General features: G+C 57.8%; 1 protein-coding gene across 1 annotated transcript in view; it reads left to right on the forward strand.

Annotated features, from left to right (window-relative positions):
* Positions 1–16,206: 16,206 nt before the first annotated feature.
* Positions 16,207–19,108, forward strand: part of TPD52L2 (TPD52 like 2) — a 22,615-nt gene continuing 19,713 nt past the window's right edge. The window contains exons 1-2 of the mRNA XM_057365892.1: positions 16,207–16,477; positions 16,906–17,063. Coding sequence (XP_057221875.1) covers positions 16,207–16,477; positions 16,906–17,063 — 429 coding nt within the window. The remainder of the gene's footprint in view (positions 16,478–16,905; positions 17,064–19,108) is intronic.

Consider the following 19,108-nt stretch of genomic DNA (forward strand, 5'->3'; position numbering starts at 1 on the left):
GATCCGCGATGGAAAAAACCTCCCGCTGTAACAAAGGGCAGGGCTTTGCCCTTTTGACTGTCGCGCTGAAGGATCTGACAGAAACTGCCCTATATTTCAAAGGACGGAGCTTAACAGGGCAGGATAGGTCTGGAGCGTGGGGGAAGWCGGCGCGATCGCACGATGGCTGCGGTGAGCGGGGGAATCGCTCTCGGTGCTGTGCGGTCGCTGGATTGTGAAAGCAGGAGCTGGTCCAGCAGATAAAACGTTTGCAAACTGTTTATCAACATCTGCGTGCTGTGATTGCGCCCAAAATTGGGGAAATACGTGTCTGACCAACGGGGCTGGCCGTTGGCATGGTTAACTGACTTAGGTGTGTAATCACAGTAATTGCCTGGGTAATTGCGTGCCGAAGGTTTTAAAATTTCCTCCGTGGTTTCCTTTCCCTCATCCTATATGTTTCCTTCATCTCTGGCTTTCAAGTAGGCAGACCTGCTGTTGAAAACTTAGATTTGACTTTTATGCCTACTCTTCATTCAAGTCMATTTGTATAAGGTGCTTTTAATCTCTAGAATGTCCCCTCACAAAAAGTGTATTTTCCATTTTTAATCTGTATTTTAAATAAACGGATGTTCCGTCATGTGTTTTCCTCCCTGCGTTTCCTCCCACATACCCTAAATACCTTTAATTTTGAAAAGACTATGAATAAACTTGATTAATGAAAACAAAATGCCTTTTCACTCCAGCATGTTTTTAATTACCTCTTCATTTTATATTGCAACAGAGTCCAAGCACCACCTTCCTAGAAAGAGTTCCATTAAAATGCAAATTAAGACTTTGCAGAAGTTGTTAATACAACCGAGGACACAATTTCTTAGACTCGAGCAACACAGAATCGGCGCTGGGCGGGGGTTCCTGCTGCCACCTGCTCTTTCTGCACGCACAATCCTGTGTGGAACATGTTTTCCAGCCTCTGTCACCTGTGGGTGAGGAGCACCAGAGCTGAACAAACAAAATCTCTTTTCCACCCTAAATGCTCATGCTGGTTTTCATGTGAATCTGTCCCCCTCCATGCCTGCAGGTATTAAATCTTTTGTGCTTTAGGTCTGTCCTTTTTTTTAGGCTGCAATATAAAGGTTAGAGGGGCTGTTGAAAGTGGAGCTTAATGCAATTTTATCTATTTTGCGTGACATCTGGATCATACCTGGTTGTGGCTATAACCATTCCTGCCTTTCCTCACTCCTCTATTTGAGACCAAGCTTCCCCTGTTCCTAAAGCTCCTCAGGTGCAGGATGTACACTCCCCTCCTCTCCTCCTGCCCAGGGTTTCTTCCCCAGGTCTTTGTTGGGAGAAAGCATTTCTTCCTGTGGTATTTATTTGTGTGTCAGGCTGAGCTGACTCCCCCAGAACAGCAGCAGCTGCTGCCTGGGCACTGCCCTGGGGAACGCTCCCAAGAGGGGGAGGGTGGCAGCAGGCCCYGTTTCCCAAAGCTGTTCCACACAAAGGATTTCAGGAAACTCGAAAAGCTTTCATATTCTTTTGCCAAACCCTTTCTCCTTTAATTAGAAATTTGTATTGTATTTTAGGTAAATACTGCAACAGCCCAGCCTGCCCTGAGAAGAGAGGTGATTTCTCCTCATGAAGAAGGAAAGGATGCATGTGGAAAAATAAGAGCTGGAGGAAAAAAGATGGGCTGGAGGAAAAATTGGGGTAATTGGGATGGTTCCTAAGATTTTTGGTGTGCAAAACACCGTAAACAAGGTGTGCATTAGGAGTGTAATGTCATGTCAGATGATGTCCATGCGTTTCCAGCCCGAGTCCACATCCCTGGCACACCACCATACCATGGCTTTCACCCTGGCAGAGACTGGTGATGTCACACTGCTGATGGGTTTTAGCCACTGGGACAACAGGCAAARTTCATATTCCTGTAGCACAAGAGTGCTTGGAGTCACCCTGACGTGTTCCTTTTGCTCTACCATGAGCATGTGAGCCCTTGAACCCCTCGTGTCACTGCTCCATGGCTGATCACCCTCCCTGAGTGGGCAAATTGAGCACCATAGGCTTGCACAGATTGCTGTTGGATTTCACTGCCTTTTTTGTGTCCCTGCATCTCTGTGATTGCTCTAAGACCTCTCCAGTGCAAATGAGTCTCGTGTGCTGGAGTATGGTGGGACCAGATTAGGGGACAGCAGCAGAGGAGAGCTGGCTGGGTGCTGCATTCGTACCATGTCCCACATGCAAAAACATGGGATTGTTGAGGTTGGAAAAGACCTCCAARATCATCACATCCAAGCACTACCAAACCCACCACTAAACTGTGTCCCCAAGTGCCACATCTACATGGGGTTTTTTTTAACATTTCCAGGGATGAAGATTCCACTACTTCCCTCAGCAGAAATTCACAAAATTTGCCAATATGGGCAAAGAAATTCCTAGCCAGAAATGCCAAATCATCAGCAATGGTGAGCATTCTCATTTCAGCTYCTCTCTCCAGCTCCAGCTCTACCTTATGTTCATTGCAGTTGTAGGAGGTTCTACATTTGATAAATTAAAATAATTTCCTGTGCATCCTGGTCATGTGGGCAGTTTGGGAACATATTGACAAAATCCAAATGGCCTAATTACTGTTCTTTCCTCTACTAAAGTTTTGTGCTCTGAAACAGAGATGCCAGAGCAATCCAGAGCAATATGTGACCACTCAATCCTCATTCTGTTTCCATGTTCTGTAAAAGGTGGACATGGCTCTCCATCACCAAATCCTGCTCTTCCCTAGGTACAGCAGGAAGAAAACCATTTTGCAGAGCTCTGCTCCTGCCCTTCACGGCACCTCTGGATCCCTGGAAATCCCGTGACCTTCAGCTTTGTGAACCGCATGGCCAGCAGCTGGCGGATGCCGGAGGAAAGGGTTAAAGGACCCACATTCCTGTCCCCACTGCCCCGACCAAAGGTCAGGGGTTCCTTAGGTGAAGGAAAGGAGGGAGGTGCTGCAGCCCTGACCAGGTCATTTGAGGAGTAAACCACATCTGAGGGGAGCTAATGAAGCAGCATTTGTCTCTCTCACAGGCTCATACTCCCGGTCTGTGCCGGGCAAGTCGGAATTCCTTCTCTAGTGGGAGTGAGGATGTCGATTGTATTTTTTCCATGATGTGTATTGAGGCATTTGCTAGGTTGTGGGAGTAAACACTTGGGGGAATTCTCCATGAGCTAGCAAGGGCAAGTCACAAGCCTACTAAATATGGTGAGTGAAGATTACAAAAGAACCCTGGAKAATAAACCTCCCTCTTTCCACCCCATCTCCGCACCACCACCACCACCCCCGCAGATTTGTTCTCATTATCGTGTGCCGTGTTTCACTGCTGGCTGGGTAAACCCATTGCCATTTGTGGGACTAAACACATTGTGCTGATTTAGTYTTGTTTTCTGCACTCAAGGGCAGCGCTGGGGTGGTCCTTCATGGCTCCACCACGCACCGACATGCACAGGACCATCCTGCTGGAGCACAGACACCAGATACTCAACAGGGGGGAACAGCAGGAAATGCTCTCAGGTCTGTAAATACTTGAGGGGGTGAGAGATGATGGTCATGTACAAAATATTTGACCAGACACATCCCACTGACCTCCTTTGGTGCTGCTCTTGAAASGGATTGGCCCGAGTCAGAAACAGTTGATCTTTAATGCTCCAAAAATACATTCCCTTTCAAAGCCTCTCGAGTGGAGAAGCATCCAGGCTGTCAAATTTTGTCCCCCACTCCCAACTTCTTGTGGTCTGGGTGAGCTCAGCTCTGGGGTGTCYGTTTAGGTTCCCCCAGGGCTGTAGGTGATGATGAGGATGAARGATGCTGGGGCCATGGCACAGGAGGTGCAGGAGGGTGCAACAAGCTCTGTCCCCACATTTTCCTTGCTGCTTCATCTCTACTGTCCTTGACTTGCTGCTCTGCTCWGTCTCATCCTTCTCTGTTCCCCTCTCTGGAGTGGTCCAGCAGCAGCCAAACACTGATTCTTGCAGCCCTCAGTGGGAGCCTGGAGCCAGCCTGGGGCCCCTCCAAGTCCCACCCAGAARCCACAGGCCATTTGTGTGTTGGTTGGACTCAAGAGATCCCTGTGCCCTGCCAGCATCACCTTCCTCCTGCAGTAAAGGATCTCCACTTTCATATCTCTGAACTGGGGATATTCTAAGTTGCTTCCTGCTGTATTTTTCATCGTAATGCTCTGGTACTTCATCCYTTCCCAGGTTTTTGCTTTCCCAGGTTTGGATCAGGAGCAGCTGTGCACTTTGGACAGTGCTCTTTAACYGGATCTTCTCCTGCAGTTTTTCACTGACTGGCAGCTCTGTACGTCTGGGAAGAGCTGGTGGCTTCATGCAAAATGTCAGATGTTCAGAATCAATTTTGACCCTTCCTCCTCCACTATCACCCTCCTTCACTCCTGCAAGCTTTCCTGGCCGTTACCAGGGGSTCTCAGCATTCCTTTAAAAAGAGACAAACCCATTTTCAGTAGACACAAGCAGGGACATCCCCACAGCCCTGCATCCTTCGAAGTCTGTTTTGTCTCTCTGTCAAGCCCCACCCTCTTTACTACAACACCCCCAACTACTCAGGTTCTACGAGAGATTTCACTGAAATAGATCCCTCTCTTTGATTTGGTTTTCTTCAGAACCCAAGGAAATTGTAGGGCTGCACRAGTCCTTGTGACATGGAGCTGTGCTGGCAACAGGCAGAGGCAACAATTTAAAAAAAAGTATATATATAACTGCTGGACTTCGGGAAGTGTGGTTTGGTGTTTTGGCAGGCAATTGCTGGTTCTCCTAACAGCTCAGGCCACAGCCAGGGTTTAGCTGGATTAAACACKGAGTCAAGTTTTGCTCTGGTTGATGTGGAGTTTGGGATGACACTCCACACTGGGAGTATTAACTCACTTCTATTCCCAACCTCCTTGGCTCAGAGGGTGTAGAGRGCTCCTCTTCCTTTTGCTCCTGCCCTGATGTTTCCTCTTGGTTTTACCTCCAGTGTCCTGAATTTGCTCAGACAGCTCCTATTTCCCTCAGGACCTTGCTGGAGCTGAGCTGCAGGGTATGGGGACCAGCACATCTCTGGTTTGCTTCCCATTCTAAAAGAATATCAAGAAAAATCAGGAAGACCCTGGCAAAACATTCACAAAATGCTCTTAAGTAAATCAGAAGTGTTTTGCACGATATTTGAACTTCTATTAAATGGCTTGTCAGGAGGAAGGTGAGGCTGTCAATAATTAGTTGATATTTGGAGCTGCTCAAAGGCTGTTAATGGCATTTTTCATCACCACGGSCTTCTGTGAGCACCCCCTGGTTCCTGCACACCTGGGAGCAGCCAAAGTCGTGTGCATCAACGCTGGTCAGCATCTTCCTGCTGTGATGCCCTCTCCTCCCACCATTCCCAACCAGAAAGTGGCTCACTTAAGTGCCAAAATCCTCTTGTAAACGGCACATTTAGGTGACGTGTGTCCACCCTGGGCCCTTCACGGTGGTCTCCATGCCCTTCCCTGGGTTTCTSCCTGCCCAGCCCAGCTTTTCCCAGAGAAGCCTGGCTGGCTGATGTGACCCGTAGGCGAAATCCCAGCGCTGCCAAGCCCTGGGGAGAGCTCGGCCGCTGTTCCCAGGCTCCAGTTCCCGCAGGATTTCCTATCTGGGCAGAGCCGGGGTCAGCAGGGAGGGGTCCGGCCAGGCACCCCGCAGCCCCCAGCCCTCGCCCTGCTGCAGGAAGCTCTGCCGGGAGCACGGGGTGGAGTGGGGGAAAGGAGGGGAGAGGAGGAAAATGGGGAGGCACAGGGGGAGCCGCCAGATAAGGCTGGGCTGGAAACGCTGGGCGGATGCAGCTCCGGGCCGGGRCTCGGACCTGCGCCCCGGTCACTTCCCTCGTGCCGCCCAGCCAGAGCTGTTACAGGAGCCCAGGGGTGAAATTACAGCCAGGGAGATCCAGCACCTGAGCCGGCTCCAGCAGCACGTGGCCAACAGGCAGCGGAAAATCCCTCCCGGAGCCAGCCGCCGTCGGGAAGATGTTTCCTCTTCTCCGGTCAGGCAGGGCAGAGCTCAGCATCGCCCGGGGCCATGGTCGGGGGTGTCGGCCCGGAGGGTGTGGAGGGTCCAGGGGCTGGGCGAGCCCTGGAGCCTGTCCCAGTTGAAGCTGTGCCAATGGGGCCAGCACCCACAGCCAGGCGCAGGGCTGCTCCCAAGCAGAGGCAGAACCACCACTGGCTCCAAAGCCCAAGAGAGCCCCTGATCCCTGGGAAGCAGCACAGAGATGTGGGCAAAGAAGACAGATGCTTTCTTTATTTTCTTTCCCCCTGGATTTAGCAGCTCCAACCCCCCTCCAAAAACGTCTGTGCTCTCTTCTCAGCTYTTTTCTAAACTCAACCCACTCATTTTTATTATCCCTCCAGGAGTTTGTTCCCTGCAATACATTATCTGCTCCCGCATTGTCACATCAGCCTTGAGCTCCACATCCTGCTGGACCCAGCATCAGTTTGAGCAGTCCCGTTGTGCTTCCCCTCTGCCTTGCTCACATCCCACTCCATCTTTGCTTTTCCCAGAGAAGGTTGTGCTGGAGCTGCCCGTGTAACCTCCCCCATCATCTGTAGCCACATCCTAGCATCACTCTCCTTCATTCCCAACATCCAAATTTTTTTGAGGACAAGGGGAGCAGAGCTGCCCCCAGAGATGGGCTCCAGGCTCCCACAGTGTCACAGAAACCCCCAGGTAGAGWGGGAACAGCGTGACCCTGAGCACCCCCAACATCTCACAGGTAGGGCTGCGAGCTGGGGGGAGTTGGGGGGAGTTAGGGGAGTCCTACTTGTGTCAGACCAGAACCCCAAACCCCAACCCCGCTGTTTTCCCATCCCAGGCTTGGCTCAGYGAGCACCAGAGCAGTGTGGGTTTGGTTTAATCTGTGGAGAGATCTTCACACCTTCCTTTGCTCTTTTTCTCGCCAGCCCCTCCGCCTGCCAGTGCAGCACCTTGGCGGGGGCAGTGCCCATCTGCTGGCAATTGCRGGTTTTGTTAAATGTTTTCCCTCCCTCCCTCTTCCTCCTCCATCCTCTGCTCCTCCTCACTCTCTGCCTTCTCCATGCATTTCTTGCTGGTGCAGCATGGATAAAGCTCAGTGGGATGAGGGAGGATGGGGAGATGCTGTGCCCCGTGCCAGATGGGAATCATCCCTCCCAACCTCCAGTGAGTACAGTTCACGGGAGAGCAGGTCCCAGCCTTGCACACGTGAGTGCAATCCCTGCTGTGCTGCCTGGGGCTGTGGGTGTCCCTCCAAAGGATGGGGTTATGGCAGCAGAGGCTGCGGGGTTAGCGGGGGTACAGCCTGCATCCGTGCAGATGCAGCGTGTTTATTCTCACCAGATAGTCTGATGGCTTTATCTGATCACAGGTTTTCCTGAGGAAGGAAGGGTGAGTCTGAGTCACTTGAAAATGGGGGCCCTTCATCTCTGGGTATGACTGGTGGGGCCGTGGATGTCAGCAGAACCCCGGGGCGAGATGYGCTCCCGGCRCTGGCRTYGCTCCAGCTTCRCTCTGTGGCCGTGCTGGGTGGGCARTGCTRTGGTCAGTCATGGATGGGAATCCAACATAAGCACCCATGGGTGTCRGAGAAAGCACCCAGGACCTGATGCCACAGAGAGAAGAGCAAGATCATTTACTGTGTCTGCGGTGAGCGAGGAGGGAGCTGCTGACTTGGTGCCCCCGGTGCAGAAAACACCATCACAAGCAAATTGAAAGCAAGAGATAAAATCTGGCAGCAATTGATAAATTCGAGGGAGAGACAAGTTCATGCCCTCCTGGAAGAAAACCCAGATAATTAAATGCCCTTATTCTGCTAATGCCTTCTGTGCAGGGCTGGAAGAACCAGCCATGGGAGAGCCATGGCTGCTGCTGGAGAACCGGGAGGCAGAGGTGTGAGGGAGGGCACTGGGAGATGGAGAAGGAGAGTGGGTGGGAACAGCCCCTGCTCCTTRAAACCAGGGAGCTGGGCTGGGGGCTGCAGCAAGCTGGAGCTATCCTCTGCTCTCTGACCCACCCACACACCAGCATCCTTCCCAGCTGCCTCTGTGCCTGCCTGAGAAAACAAATGGATTTTCCATAAAGTGCCCTCGGAGCACTCACACTCGGCATTTTGTGGAAACCGGGGGTTTCAAGCCTTCCTGAGTGCAGCCAGACTCTGGAGAGGGGAGTGGAGCAGGCGATGCTGAGCTGCTGAATGCACACAGAGCCAGGCCCCTGGGGTCCAGAATTAATAGGACAGAGCAGGGGCTGTTCCCTGCATGTTTTATTTATGGGAATCAGGCCAGTGAAGTTCCCTCAGCTCACCGAAATAGTCACATCGCCTCTGCTTTGCGCTGCCCACGGCCGTGACCTTGATAAATGGGTCAGTGCCCGGCCCTCTCTGCGTGCCCGGGGGTATTTGCTGCATTGGGGGTGGCTGAGCTCTCTCCTCAGACCCCAAAACTCAGCTGTGACACATCCAAGGGTGCTCCTGCTATGGTCAGGATGCCTGTGCTGCCTGTGCTGCCTGCAGTGCTGGCTCTGCCCGCAGCAGGAGCAACCCGTGAGAAAGGACCCACGGGAACTCCACCGAAAATCCCCCAAACACCAAGTGAGCTCCGGGCACCCCCTTTCCGAGAACAGCGCACGCTAGGAGCCATGTCCTCAGCACCGAGGTGACATCAGYCTCTTGCAGCAAACTGGAGCCCCAGGGCAGCACCTGCTGGAGGGGTTGGGGACCCCAAAACAGGAAGCAAAAGTGGGGCTCTGCTCGGTTTCTGGTTTTTTTTTTCTTGAGCTGATTTTTTTAGCCATTTCCTGATGCCGGATTACAGGTGTGGCCTCACCACAATCACCACTGCGATGGCATCTSTGCCAGTCCCACTTGGCAGCCCTAAGGCCACCAGAGCATCTCTGAAGTGGTACCCAGGAGGGAGGGATGCTGATCCCAGGATCAGATTGCTTCGGAATGATTGCCAAAGGGCGTTATCAACGTCTGTGTTTGGTAACCATGGAGCGAGGTGGCTTTCCCAGGGCTTTCCCAGGGCTGCCGGTGAGTCAGTGGCGGAGCTGGGAGCAGCYCGGTTCCCCTCCCCACCCTCGGCCCCAGCACTGCATCTCCCTCCCCACTTCCTTCCCTTGCCGATAATTAGCCCTCGCCTTTGCAGTTCCCGGTGATTTCTCCCAGCGTGGCATTTCCCCATTTGGGTGCTGGGAGGGAGACGTGAGCCCCACACCCACGCCAGTTCCCACCACGGGAAATGACCACGGGTGGCCCCAGGAGTGGGGAACCAGGGAGGCGTTTCCCGAAAATCCCATGGCCAGGAGCAGTCCAGGCCAAGGGACAGCGGTGCCCTTTGCCGGCAGGAAATCCTCCCCAGTGTTTCAAAGCGCAGGGGGTCCATGGAACATCTCAGCAGCTCCAGGCTCAGCCCGGGGCAGCGATGGTGGGTGCAGGCAGCGAATCCTGTGCCACATCCTGCTCCCGTGGGGATCAGCAGTCGAGGGAGGCTGCACACCCCACCCATGTTTGCTCCGAAAGAAGGGCAGCTCCAGCACGGCCCGTCCCAGGGGAGGGCGTGTGGGGACAGGGCTGGGAGCCCGTCAAGGACCTTTGTGTGGCTGCTGCCAGCCGAGGCTGACAAAAGCCTCTGGCTGCTCTTCCTGCYCYTTCCAAACCCACAGCCCCACCCTGACCCCGAACTCGGCTGCTCCAGATCCTTCAAGGCTCAGKGTCCCTTGTGGTGCCAAGACCTTGGGGCTCAGCCGAGGCTGGGGCAGGGTGCAGGATGACATCAGTGATGACTTTTTTTTTTGGTGGCTGGCTCAGATCACTTCCCCCAGCCAAATGTTGGGGTTTGCCATACAATCCCTTCTCAATCCCAAGGAGAGGTTTGCTGCCCTGCGGTGTGTGGGGGGTTTGTTCTTGGAAGGGCACAGACATGGAAGCACTGCAGAGATGTCTGTCCACAGGGAAGGGATTTCTCCTTCTCTGCGTATTCTTCCCTGCTGCCTCCCCAAGGATTCGAGAGGCTTTACCCAGAGGTCCGTGTCCTCCAGCAGCATCTCAGGGGCTGGCAGTGAAATCAATAATAAAAATGATGCTCAGCTCCTGTACAGAGCATTACGTCTTCAAAGCCCTTTGCTGGCATAAACTCATTAACGGCAAGGAATTGAATTCCTCATCACACAGGTCCCAGGGATGCAGATCTGGGGGGCGATGGACCGGAACATATTTGTAATAAGAAATCGCTGCTGTCGGTGGCCCCGTGCAGGAGGGCCCCGAGGAGCCGGCAGGAGCAGATGGAGGAGGGAGGGCTGCGATGGAAACAGTGCCCAGGGCGGGCTGGCAGCATCCTGGCAGAGGAGCTGTGTCCCCTCCTCATGGCAGCCGGTGGGCCAGGGTCAGGGATCTGGTCTGTGCTCCCCACAGCCCCCCTCGGGTTCCCAATGCAACAGAAACAAGTTCAGAATAATCTCTGCAGCTCTGCTTTCCTTTGGGGACATCCCACCCCTGCTGAGCCCCCTTTGTGCTCTTCCCATTGGAGCATCCCCATCTTCTCCAGCCCCGGCTGCCTACCCTGAAAGATTTGTTTTACAAAAGGCAGAACAAAGGGGAAATAGGGGATGTTCATCCTGGCTGACTGCAGGGGATGGAGGTGGTCAGTGCCCCCCTCTGTGCTGAATGGCTCAGCACTGCTGTACCGGTCTAAGACAAGGCAGGGAGCAGGGGGACAGGGTGACCCCTGGAGTGCACCCAAACTGGYTCTTTTTGAGGCACTGGGCAGCCCWGGCAGCTCCCAGCCTGGCCAGGTCTCCTCCCAGCCTGTCCGAACTGGGACAGCACCCACGTGTCTCTCACCCCATCCCCCACCTCTCTGGGTTGGGACCCCCAGGGACCCCTGGCACCCACTGCACTGCTCACTTGGCCCATCCCACCCGGACAGGAGATGCTTGGGGAGGGACTTCATCCATGGTATCCCATGGGACTCGGGGCGCGCTCCCACCCGCGGCCATGGCCTCTTGCCCAGGGCTGGGTGGGGAACCAGARATTCTATTTCTGCATTTCTCCCTGGGAGGTGCTCCAGGAGGGAGAATGGGAACACCCTGACCTGGTCCCCGAGGTCCTTGAGGTCCTGTCTCTGGAACAGGTCATACACACCCATGCCCAGGGGATGGCTGTGCTGGGAATGGGGAAGGGAGGGATGTCCTGTACCTCTCCACTTCCCTATCCCTSCTCCCTGTGGTCGGTACCCTCCCCATYCCTATCCCCATCCCTTTCCCTGGAGGGACCAAGCCCCTCTGCAGCACTGGGAGGCTCCTCGCTGCGGGGGCACGGCGGGATGCAGGGGCACAGAGGGATGCGGGGGCATGGAGGGATGCGGAGGCCGAGCTCATCCAGGGTTACCTTGGAAACAGCGCCCGAGCCACACATCCCTGTCACCACTGAGGGACTGAGCCACTGCGGTGGCGAGGCCAAGCCCCACTCGCCGGCTCAGGGTGACAGAAGGGGTGTTGGGAAGCGTGYCCCCCAATGCCGCTCGATGGCTGGTGCCAAGCGGGGGGAGAGGTGGCTGCAAAGRGGGCTGTGTCCTCCCCCGGGGCTGGAGGCATCGCCCAGCCCTGGGCAGGAAGAGCAGCCCCTGCAAGGGTGGCTGTTGGCCAGCGTTCCTCCTGGCAGCTGGATCCCTCCCCGGCAGCCGGCTCCCTCCCTGGCAGCCGAATGTGTCCCTGGCAGCCGGATCCCTCCTGCAGGACAGGCACTCCCGCAAGGATGGAGCTTTAAATAAATAACGAGCTGCCGACATCTCCCGACTCCGCTGGCAGCGCCACGCTGGGAGCCCTCCCTGGCAGCCCCCGCACTCCGGAACACGGAGGGAATGGGGACAGCGCTGCTGGGAGCTCTGCCGGGGGGGTTGGTAGTGATGGAGGGAAAGGGCTGGGGGCGGCCCTAGCATGTCCCTGGCGGGGTCAGCACTGGCTGATGGCTCTGCCARCCCTCTCCTCAAAGCCTCCTGTGATGGAGCTTCACAGCCTTGCGTTGGGAATGGGATTTAACCGCCGAGGATCGGCTGGGGGAAGAGCCCTTCGTGCATCCGTCATCGCTGTGACGGATGCGGGTGTGCAGGCAGGGTGCGGGGATGCCGGCAGGAGACAGGAATGCGGGCAGGGTGTGGGGATGAGGGAGGGATGCGGGAATGCGGGCAGGGCGCAGGCGGGGCAKCGGGGATGTGACCCATCGGTTTTTCCCTGATGGAAGATGCTGCCTCGCAAACCGGTTTGCAGGGTGGAGCGTTCCAGAAGGCGCTGCCGGCTGGGGGAGGCAGGCCGGGCGCAGGCAGAGCCCGCAGGCTGGGTTCAGGGGGAGGGCAGGCAGCGCAGGCAGCGCGGGGAGGGACCGGCCGGCGAGCCAGGGAGCCTGGCAGGGCAGCGCAGGCTGCAATTAGCTGAGGAGCGACGGCAGGATCCTGCCTTAATTAGAGCCTCCATCGCCGGCCGGCGGGCAGGGAGCTGTGCCCATGGGCAGCACGTCCTGGCACCCCGCGCTGCCGGCACCCGGCATCGCCCGCTCGGGCTGYCGAGGGGACAACGAGGTTGTGGCGGGCACGGGGTGGTGTGGCTGGGGTGGGGGCTGCCGGGGGGGAGCGGGGACGGACTCTGCTCCAAAAGCAGCTGAGAGGAAGGAAGAAGCAGCTAAAATAAGCAGGTGGGTGGACAGGGAGGAAATGATAGCGAGGCTGATAAGGAGTGGCTGGGGAAGGGGGACAAGAACCAAAAGGTCCCCAGGAAACGGGAACTGGTCCCTCTGGGAAACAGGGAGGTCACGGCAGGCAATGGCACAAAGGRGGCATCCCAGGGGAGGAGGGATAAGGAGGATTTGAAGGAACTGGGGGTCCTGGGCTCCCGGAGCGTGGGTGTGCAGGCAAGGGATGGACAGAATGCTTCAGCAGCATGGGGAGTGCCAGCCAGGACAGGGGGCAGCCCCGTTACCCCCTCCTGCTTTAGGCAGGGGGGCAATGGGAGGCACATGCAGGCAGAGGCACTCTGAGCATCCTCGGCGGGTGGGTGGGAGCCCCTGCACTGAAATGTCGGGAGGAGGAGAGCAGCACAGAGCTCTGCGTGGTTTGTGTGCAGACAGCTGCCACCTCCAGGCATGGCCATGCAGGGTCATGGAGGGCGACAGAGGCCAAAACCGAGAGCCCAGCACTCTAGGAATAGTTTGGGATGGACCCAAGGGGGACGGGGCAAGGAGTGGTGGAAAGCAAAGTGCTCTCTCAGTCACGGCACTTCYCTGCCCTCCCTGCCTGCTGGCTGCCAGCATCCCAGGGCTTCTGCAACACCCTGGGCGCTTCCACAGCGTCCCACCTCCCCTCTGTGTGTTGCAGGTGGGAAGGATGGTGTTAGGAAGGGCGTGAAGACATGGGGCTGGGCCAGAACAAACTCAGGGATTTGGGYAGGGGTGCTGGGGACAGTCCAGAGSGGCTGGAGCGCTGCTGTGTAATCATGGAATGGTTTGGGTTGGAGAGGAGCATAAAGCTCATCACGTTCCAACCCTCTGCCATGGGCAGGGACACCTTTCACTAGACCAGGTTGTTCCCAGCCCTGTCCGACCTTGGCCGYGGGGAGCAGGCGGAGGCAGTTGGCCGGAGCGCAGGATGCTCAGGGCCGGAGCTGTGGCTGCTGTCCTGGGAGTTTCCACATGAACCACACACTGTTCGCATCTGAGCCTTCTCCCCGTCCAGGGCAGCCGCTGCCGGGGGTTATTTCCTGCCCTCCGCGCTCTCCCCCCGCCACCCCTGCCTGCCCCAGCCCGGCTGCTTCCTCTCGGCCGCCCCGGGGGCTTTCCATGCTGCCAGAAAATAAATCTCAGGCTATTTTTAACAGAGGGGAAAACGCCAAGGTCTCCTCCAGCCTGGGCTGCTGCGGAGCCGAGCGCGGACGGGCACCCCCGGAGAGATGAAGGAGGGAGAGGAATGTGCGGGAAGGATGTGGGCAGGCGGGGCAGCGTGACCCCGCTTTCATCTCTCGGTCTTCGGGAGGGATTTTGGGGAAGGCAGGCAGAAGRGCGCTGGGAAGGGGGCACCAGCTGGGTGCTGTGGGGCCCCCTTGCCCCACTTTGCAGCAGACAGCCCCAGCCCAGCACCCATTAATGTCACCCACCACCTCTCTGCCCGTGCAGGCAGGGGGAGAGTGAAGGGAGGGTCACCCCACGCCTGCTCCCAGCACTCCAGCTGMGATGGGGTGACCAGGACGCGAACTGGAACGGGAGAGTCACACAGTGCCCACCCTGCATCGGGTCAGTGCCAGCACCCCAAGGGAGCTGGGYACTCGGAGGGTCCCCTGGGGTCAGGACTGGGACAGTTGCTGTTTTTAACCCCTGTAAGTGCCTTAGGGAGGCTGCGAGCGGGATCAGCTGGATAATGCCGGCGGGGGCAGAGGGGGGCTGCGGAACGGATGGAGCTGATGATAATGGGGGCAGAGGGGGGCACGGAGAGGCTCCCCCCACCCCGTTGCTCCCCGAGGGTGGCTGTCCCCGCTCAAGACTGGGACACTGCCATTCCCTGCCAGCTGTCCCCACTGTCACTCCGCACGCATCTTTCTGGCTGCAGCAGCATGATCCAAGGACTCGCCCTTTCCTTGGACTCCAGGGGCTGAGGATTTATTCCTTAGAAGGCTCCTGCTAAAATCTCTCCACCAGCCCCAGCACTCCCAGTGCACCCATCGGAGTGGGAGGAGGTGTCCGCTCTCCTTCTTCCACCGGGAGATGTTGTGTAAAGCCCACAGCCRGCGGAAATGCGGGAAGAAAAGCAGCGAGAGAAAGAGGAGCCGTTTCCAAGCGCTGGGTGGGAGGAGAGCAGAAAACAGGAGGTGGAGGTGAAAATGTCAAACCTCCCAGGGCAGGCTGTGCGGGGACAGAGTGCTCGCTGGTGGCTTTTGGTCCTTGTCCCTTATCACTGAGACCACCTTTGCCTCTGGTCCCCAACGTGCTGGTGATACTGGCAGCTAACCCCCTGCCCGTGCTGTGGCACTCAGGGCTCAGCCTGTGCTGGAGCTTCCAGGGAAAACCTGAGCTCAGCCTGGGCACTGCTGGCCGTCTTTGATGTCACTTTCCTGTGACACAGGGGAGAAACCCCCGGGGCGGGCTGTGATTTGGGGTGCCTGGACATGTCCCAGCATCACCCCAGGCTGGGGGTTTCCAGTGCCGGGGAGGTGGGGTAGTCCCCATATRGTGCAACACCCACAGAACTCTAAGCTGGACTTCACCTGCCCCTGCTCCATCCAACCCACAGGGAAACCCCTGCTCTGTGCCCTGGCAGAGCCTAAAACATCCCTGGGGACTCACAGAATGGACTGGGTTGGAAGGGACGTTAAAGCTCATTTGGTTCCACCCCCCTGCCGCAGGCAGGGACATCTCCCACTATCCCAGGTTGCTCCAAGCCCCGTCCAACCTGGCCTTGGACACTTCCAGGTATGGGGCTGCTAAAGCTTCACTGGGCAACCTGTGCCAGTRCCTCACCACWGTCACAAGGAAGAATTTCTTCCCAATATCCCAYCTAACCCTGCCCTCTGTGAGGTTGAAGTCATTGCCCCTTGCCTTGTCACTCCAGGCACTTGTCCAGAGGCCCCAACTCTCTTGAAGCCCCTTTAGGGACTGGAAGGGGCTCTAAAGTCTCCCAGAGCCYTCTCTTTTTCAGGCTGAATGCTCGTAGYTCTCTCAGTCTGTCTCCAGAGCAGRGATGCTCCAGCTTGTGGAGCATCTCCATTGTCTCCTCTGGACAGCACAGCTCACTTCTCCAGCCTGTCCAGGATCCTCTGGATAACATCCCTTCCCTCCAGTGTGTCAGCTGCACCACATGGCTTGCCTGGAAAGGGRAATAATCAGGATTTGAGGACCATCCCCACGGTGGGGCTCATGGCATCACCTGGAGGGGCCTGACCCGGCTGCAGGGAYGGGGCGAGGGGCTCTGCCTGTGACCAGATGGCTCGGAGCAGCCCTAAGCTCTCCATAATGCCCCTAATTGTCCCCCGGCGCGGGAGCGGGTGGCCCAGCCCAGCTGGTGCCTGTGTCCCCCCGCAGCCACGGCTCCGGGACCTCTGGCTATTTTTAATCCCAGGAAGCTATTTTTGAAGGGAGAGGCTATTTTCCCTGCCTGCGGCTAATCCTGTCTTGCTGTTCAACCTTACCCAGCTATTTGCCGAGGCCGCGCAATGGGCAGCTCCGTGCCCCGGGCAGTCTGCATCCAGAGGGATTCGGGGCAGGAGGGATTGTGTGGGAAGTGCCGGCCGGGAWGGGGTGGTCCTGCACCCCCTGCCCYCGTTCTGCTSGGACCGRGGCTGCTGGACRCCCGGGCTCGGTCTGGACAAGGGCACCACMGTGTCACAGAGGGGAACGCGCCCCATTTGCCGACACGCACTGATCGTTCCCCCCAGCCCGCCCCGCGGGAGCCAGGAAGGCCATCAGAGGATGGGAATGCCAGAGGTGACGGGACCGCGTGTCCCCTGGGCGTTGCGGGGACCTCGGGGTCCTGGGAGCGCCGGCGAACTGGGGCTGAACTGGAAGCAGGTGTTGGGCACGTCCCGGCGGGGAGGAAGGGTGGGGGTGCAGGACCGGGGGGAGCGGGGTGCACATCTGGCAGCGGAGGGGTGGCAGGAAGCGTCGCGCTGGCCCGGCCCCCCCGCGCTCGCCCGCCTCGGGGTCTCGGGGGGCCGCGCCGCTGCCAGATGTTGTGCAGCTGTCTCCGGCGCTTCCTCTCCCTCCGTGCCCCGCATCCTCCGGGAAGCTCTTCTCTGCGCTTCCTCGGCGAGAGGGGAGAGCGGGGGAGAACTCCCCAGCCTCTCGCTCCTCCGGCCCCGGCTTCCTGAGCCGCCGGGTCTGTCTGCTCCAGTGTTCGGCTTTTTCACCCTCAGGCTCACCGCCCCCCACCGTCCTCCCACCTCTCCGCGGCCCCTCGCTCCTTTTCTTCCCCTGCCAGCTGCCCCACAGCTCCCGATCCCGGGGGATTTCTCCCCTCTGCTGCCTCCCGATCTCCTGGGCTGCCTCCTGCGCTCCTGGCTCAGAGCTCGCCTCGCTCCCAGGGCAGCGGAAGGCAGGAGGCAGCAGCGTCGAGCATCACTTATTGCTTTTCTTCTCTTGCCTCTCCCAGCATTTCCCATTTTCCCGTAGCGCAGGGACTGCTCAGAGCCCGACCAGCCCCAACATCACGGGCAGGGAAAAGCCGGGAGAGCCGCAGGGAGCGTGGCCGTGGGCTGCGGGAGCGTGGGCTGCGGAAGCCGGGGAGATGCTCGTTGCCGGCAGCTCACACCGACTGCGGGGCGCAGATAGGATTCAGGGATTAGAGCAGCTTAGGGAACTGGGCTCTTCCAAGCGGCAGATGGTGCTGGATGGATCCCAGGGCAGGGTTAGCGGGGTGGGAAACAGGTCCCCGAGCAGCCCTGGGCAGGGCAGGGGAAATCAGGCAGAAGCGGGGAGGAGGAGGCGGAGAGGCGGAGGATTTTTGCCCAGCCCGTTTCCGGAGCACGAGGAAGGGCTGGAGGGACSGATCCTTCCCCCAGCTCCCAGGAATGCCAGCTGACGCCCAGAGCTGGTCACAGCTGCAGTGGCAGCAGCGCGGTTTTTGCACGCCACGTCCCCGGGACGCTTCCCTTGAACCCCAGCCGGGCTGCGGGGCTCGAGGTCCCGGTTACGGGATGTGACTCCATCACACACCGGGTTCCTCGGCCGCACATGTCCCTTGTCCCCGCGAGTGCACATGTCCCCACAGGAATGCACACTCCCGGGTGTGCACATCATTCTGGGGGTGCGTGGGAGGCCCCGAGATCAGAGGTTTCACCCCACGTCCCTCCAGGTCCCCTGCATCCCCCTGAGGTGTTCTTGGCCACGAAGATAAGTCTTGTGGGCAGCAGGGTGCTGCCGTGGGGCTGAAACGGGACAATCCCTCCTGTCCCACGGCTCTGGTGGCTCCCCGGACTCTTCTGCGACTGCGGAGATGAGAAAATYCGCCCCAAATGCTGCTGGGGAAATTCCCAGTGACGAGGGTGGAAACAAGAGATGACGAGGTGGGTCCAAAAATCCCGGAGAAACCCCACGGTCGGGGCAGCGCTGGTGGCTGACACGGAGTATCTGGGTGTCCCCAGGAGCTGTTTCAGAGCTGGGAGCAGCCAAACGAGCCAGGATAACAAAGCAGGAATTAAGGGACACATTTCAGAGCAGAAGGGTGCGATGAGRGGCTCCAAAACTGGCCTCGGAGGAGGAGAGTCTGACTTGCCCCAGCTGAGATTGTTCCCGTGGCTCCTGAGGGCGTTTGTGGTGGGAACAGGGGGACTCCGGCTGGCAGTCGGAAAGCCCAGGCACCAGTCAGGGAGTTACTGACATTTTCTAGGGAAGAGTAGGACACAGACAGGAACCCCTCGGGCAGCCCGTGGGTGCAGCTTTCTGCTTGGGGCAGAGAGGAGAGCACGGGGAACCCCCGGGGATGCCGGGACCCCAGCCCACCGCAGACTGCTCCATGGGATACAGCCACATGATCTGGGTGTTCACACCAACCCCCACACTGCAGGAAGATGGCAAAGTGGGGGATTTTGGGGTGGTCCAGGCATCCAGAGGGTGCCCACGGGACCCACACCTGATGTCAGCCCYAGCAGCTGCGCCCACATCCCCTCGGCTCATCCCCACTCAATAGTCCCTGTACCTTTCCCAGCAGCCACAGTAAAGTCTCAGAAAGAGGAAGCGTCGCCCCCGGCATCCCCCACCGTTGTCCGGGGGCTATTTTGGGTCTGGAGAAAAGAGGAAGGCAGCACCRGCGGGCGATGCCCTGCAGCACGCAGGGGCCAGTGGTGGATGGGGAAAGAGGAACCTCACGCGCTCCACGCTCCCCGTTCCCACCTGCGGGACAGGGAAAGAGGATCTGTCTCACCTGAAGCCGAAAACCTTTTTGGAGGGCACACAAGGGGGACTTGGGCAGTTCCCGGGGTGATTACAGGGAATCTCTCAATGTGCCCAGTTCCCAATTCCTGCCTTTGTGACCCAGGGACAGGGTGCTGGTGCACACGCCATTTTTTAATGCTGCTTTTTGCTTTTAAATGTGTGTTTTGCCACCAGTGCCCTGGTAAA

Source organism: Malurus melanocephalus, unplaced genomic scaffold (assembly GCF_030028575.1).
Source record: "Malurus melanocephalus ecotype Western Australia unplaced genomic scaffold, MMel_1.1 scaffold_59, whole genome shotgun sequence".
NCBI lineage: Eukaryota > Metazoa > Chordata > Aves > Passeriformes > Maluridae > Malurus > Malurus melanocephalus.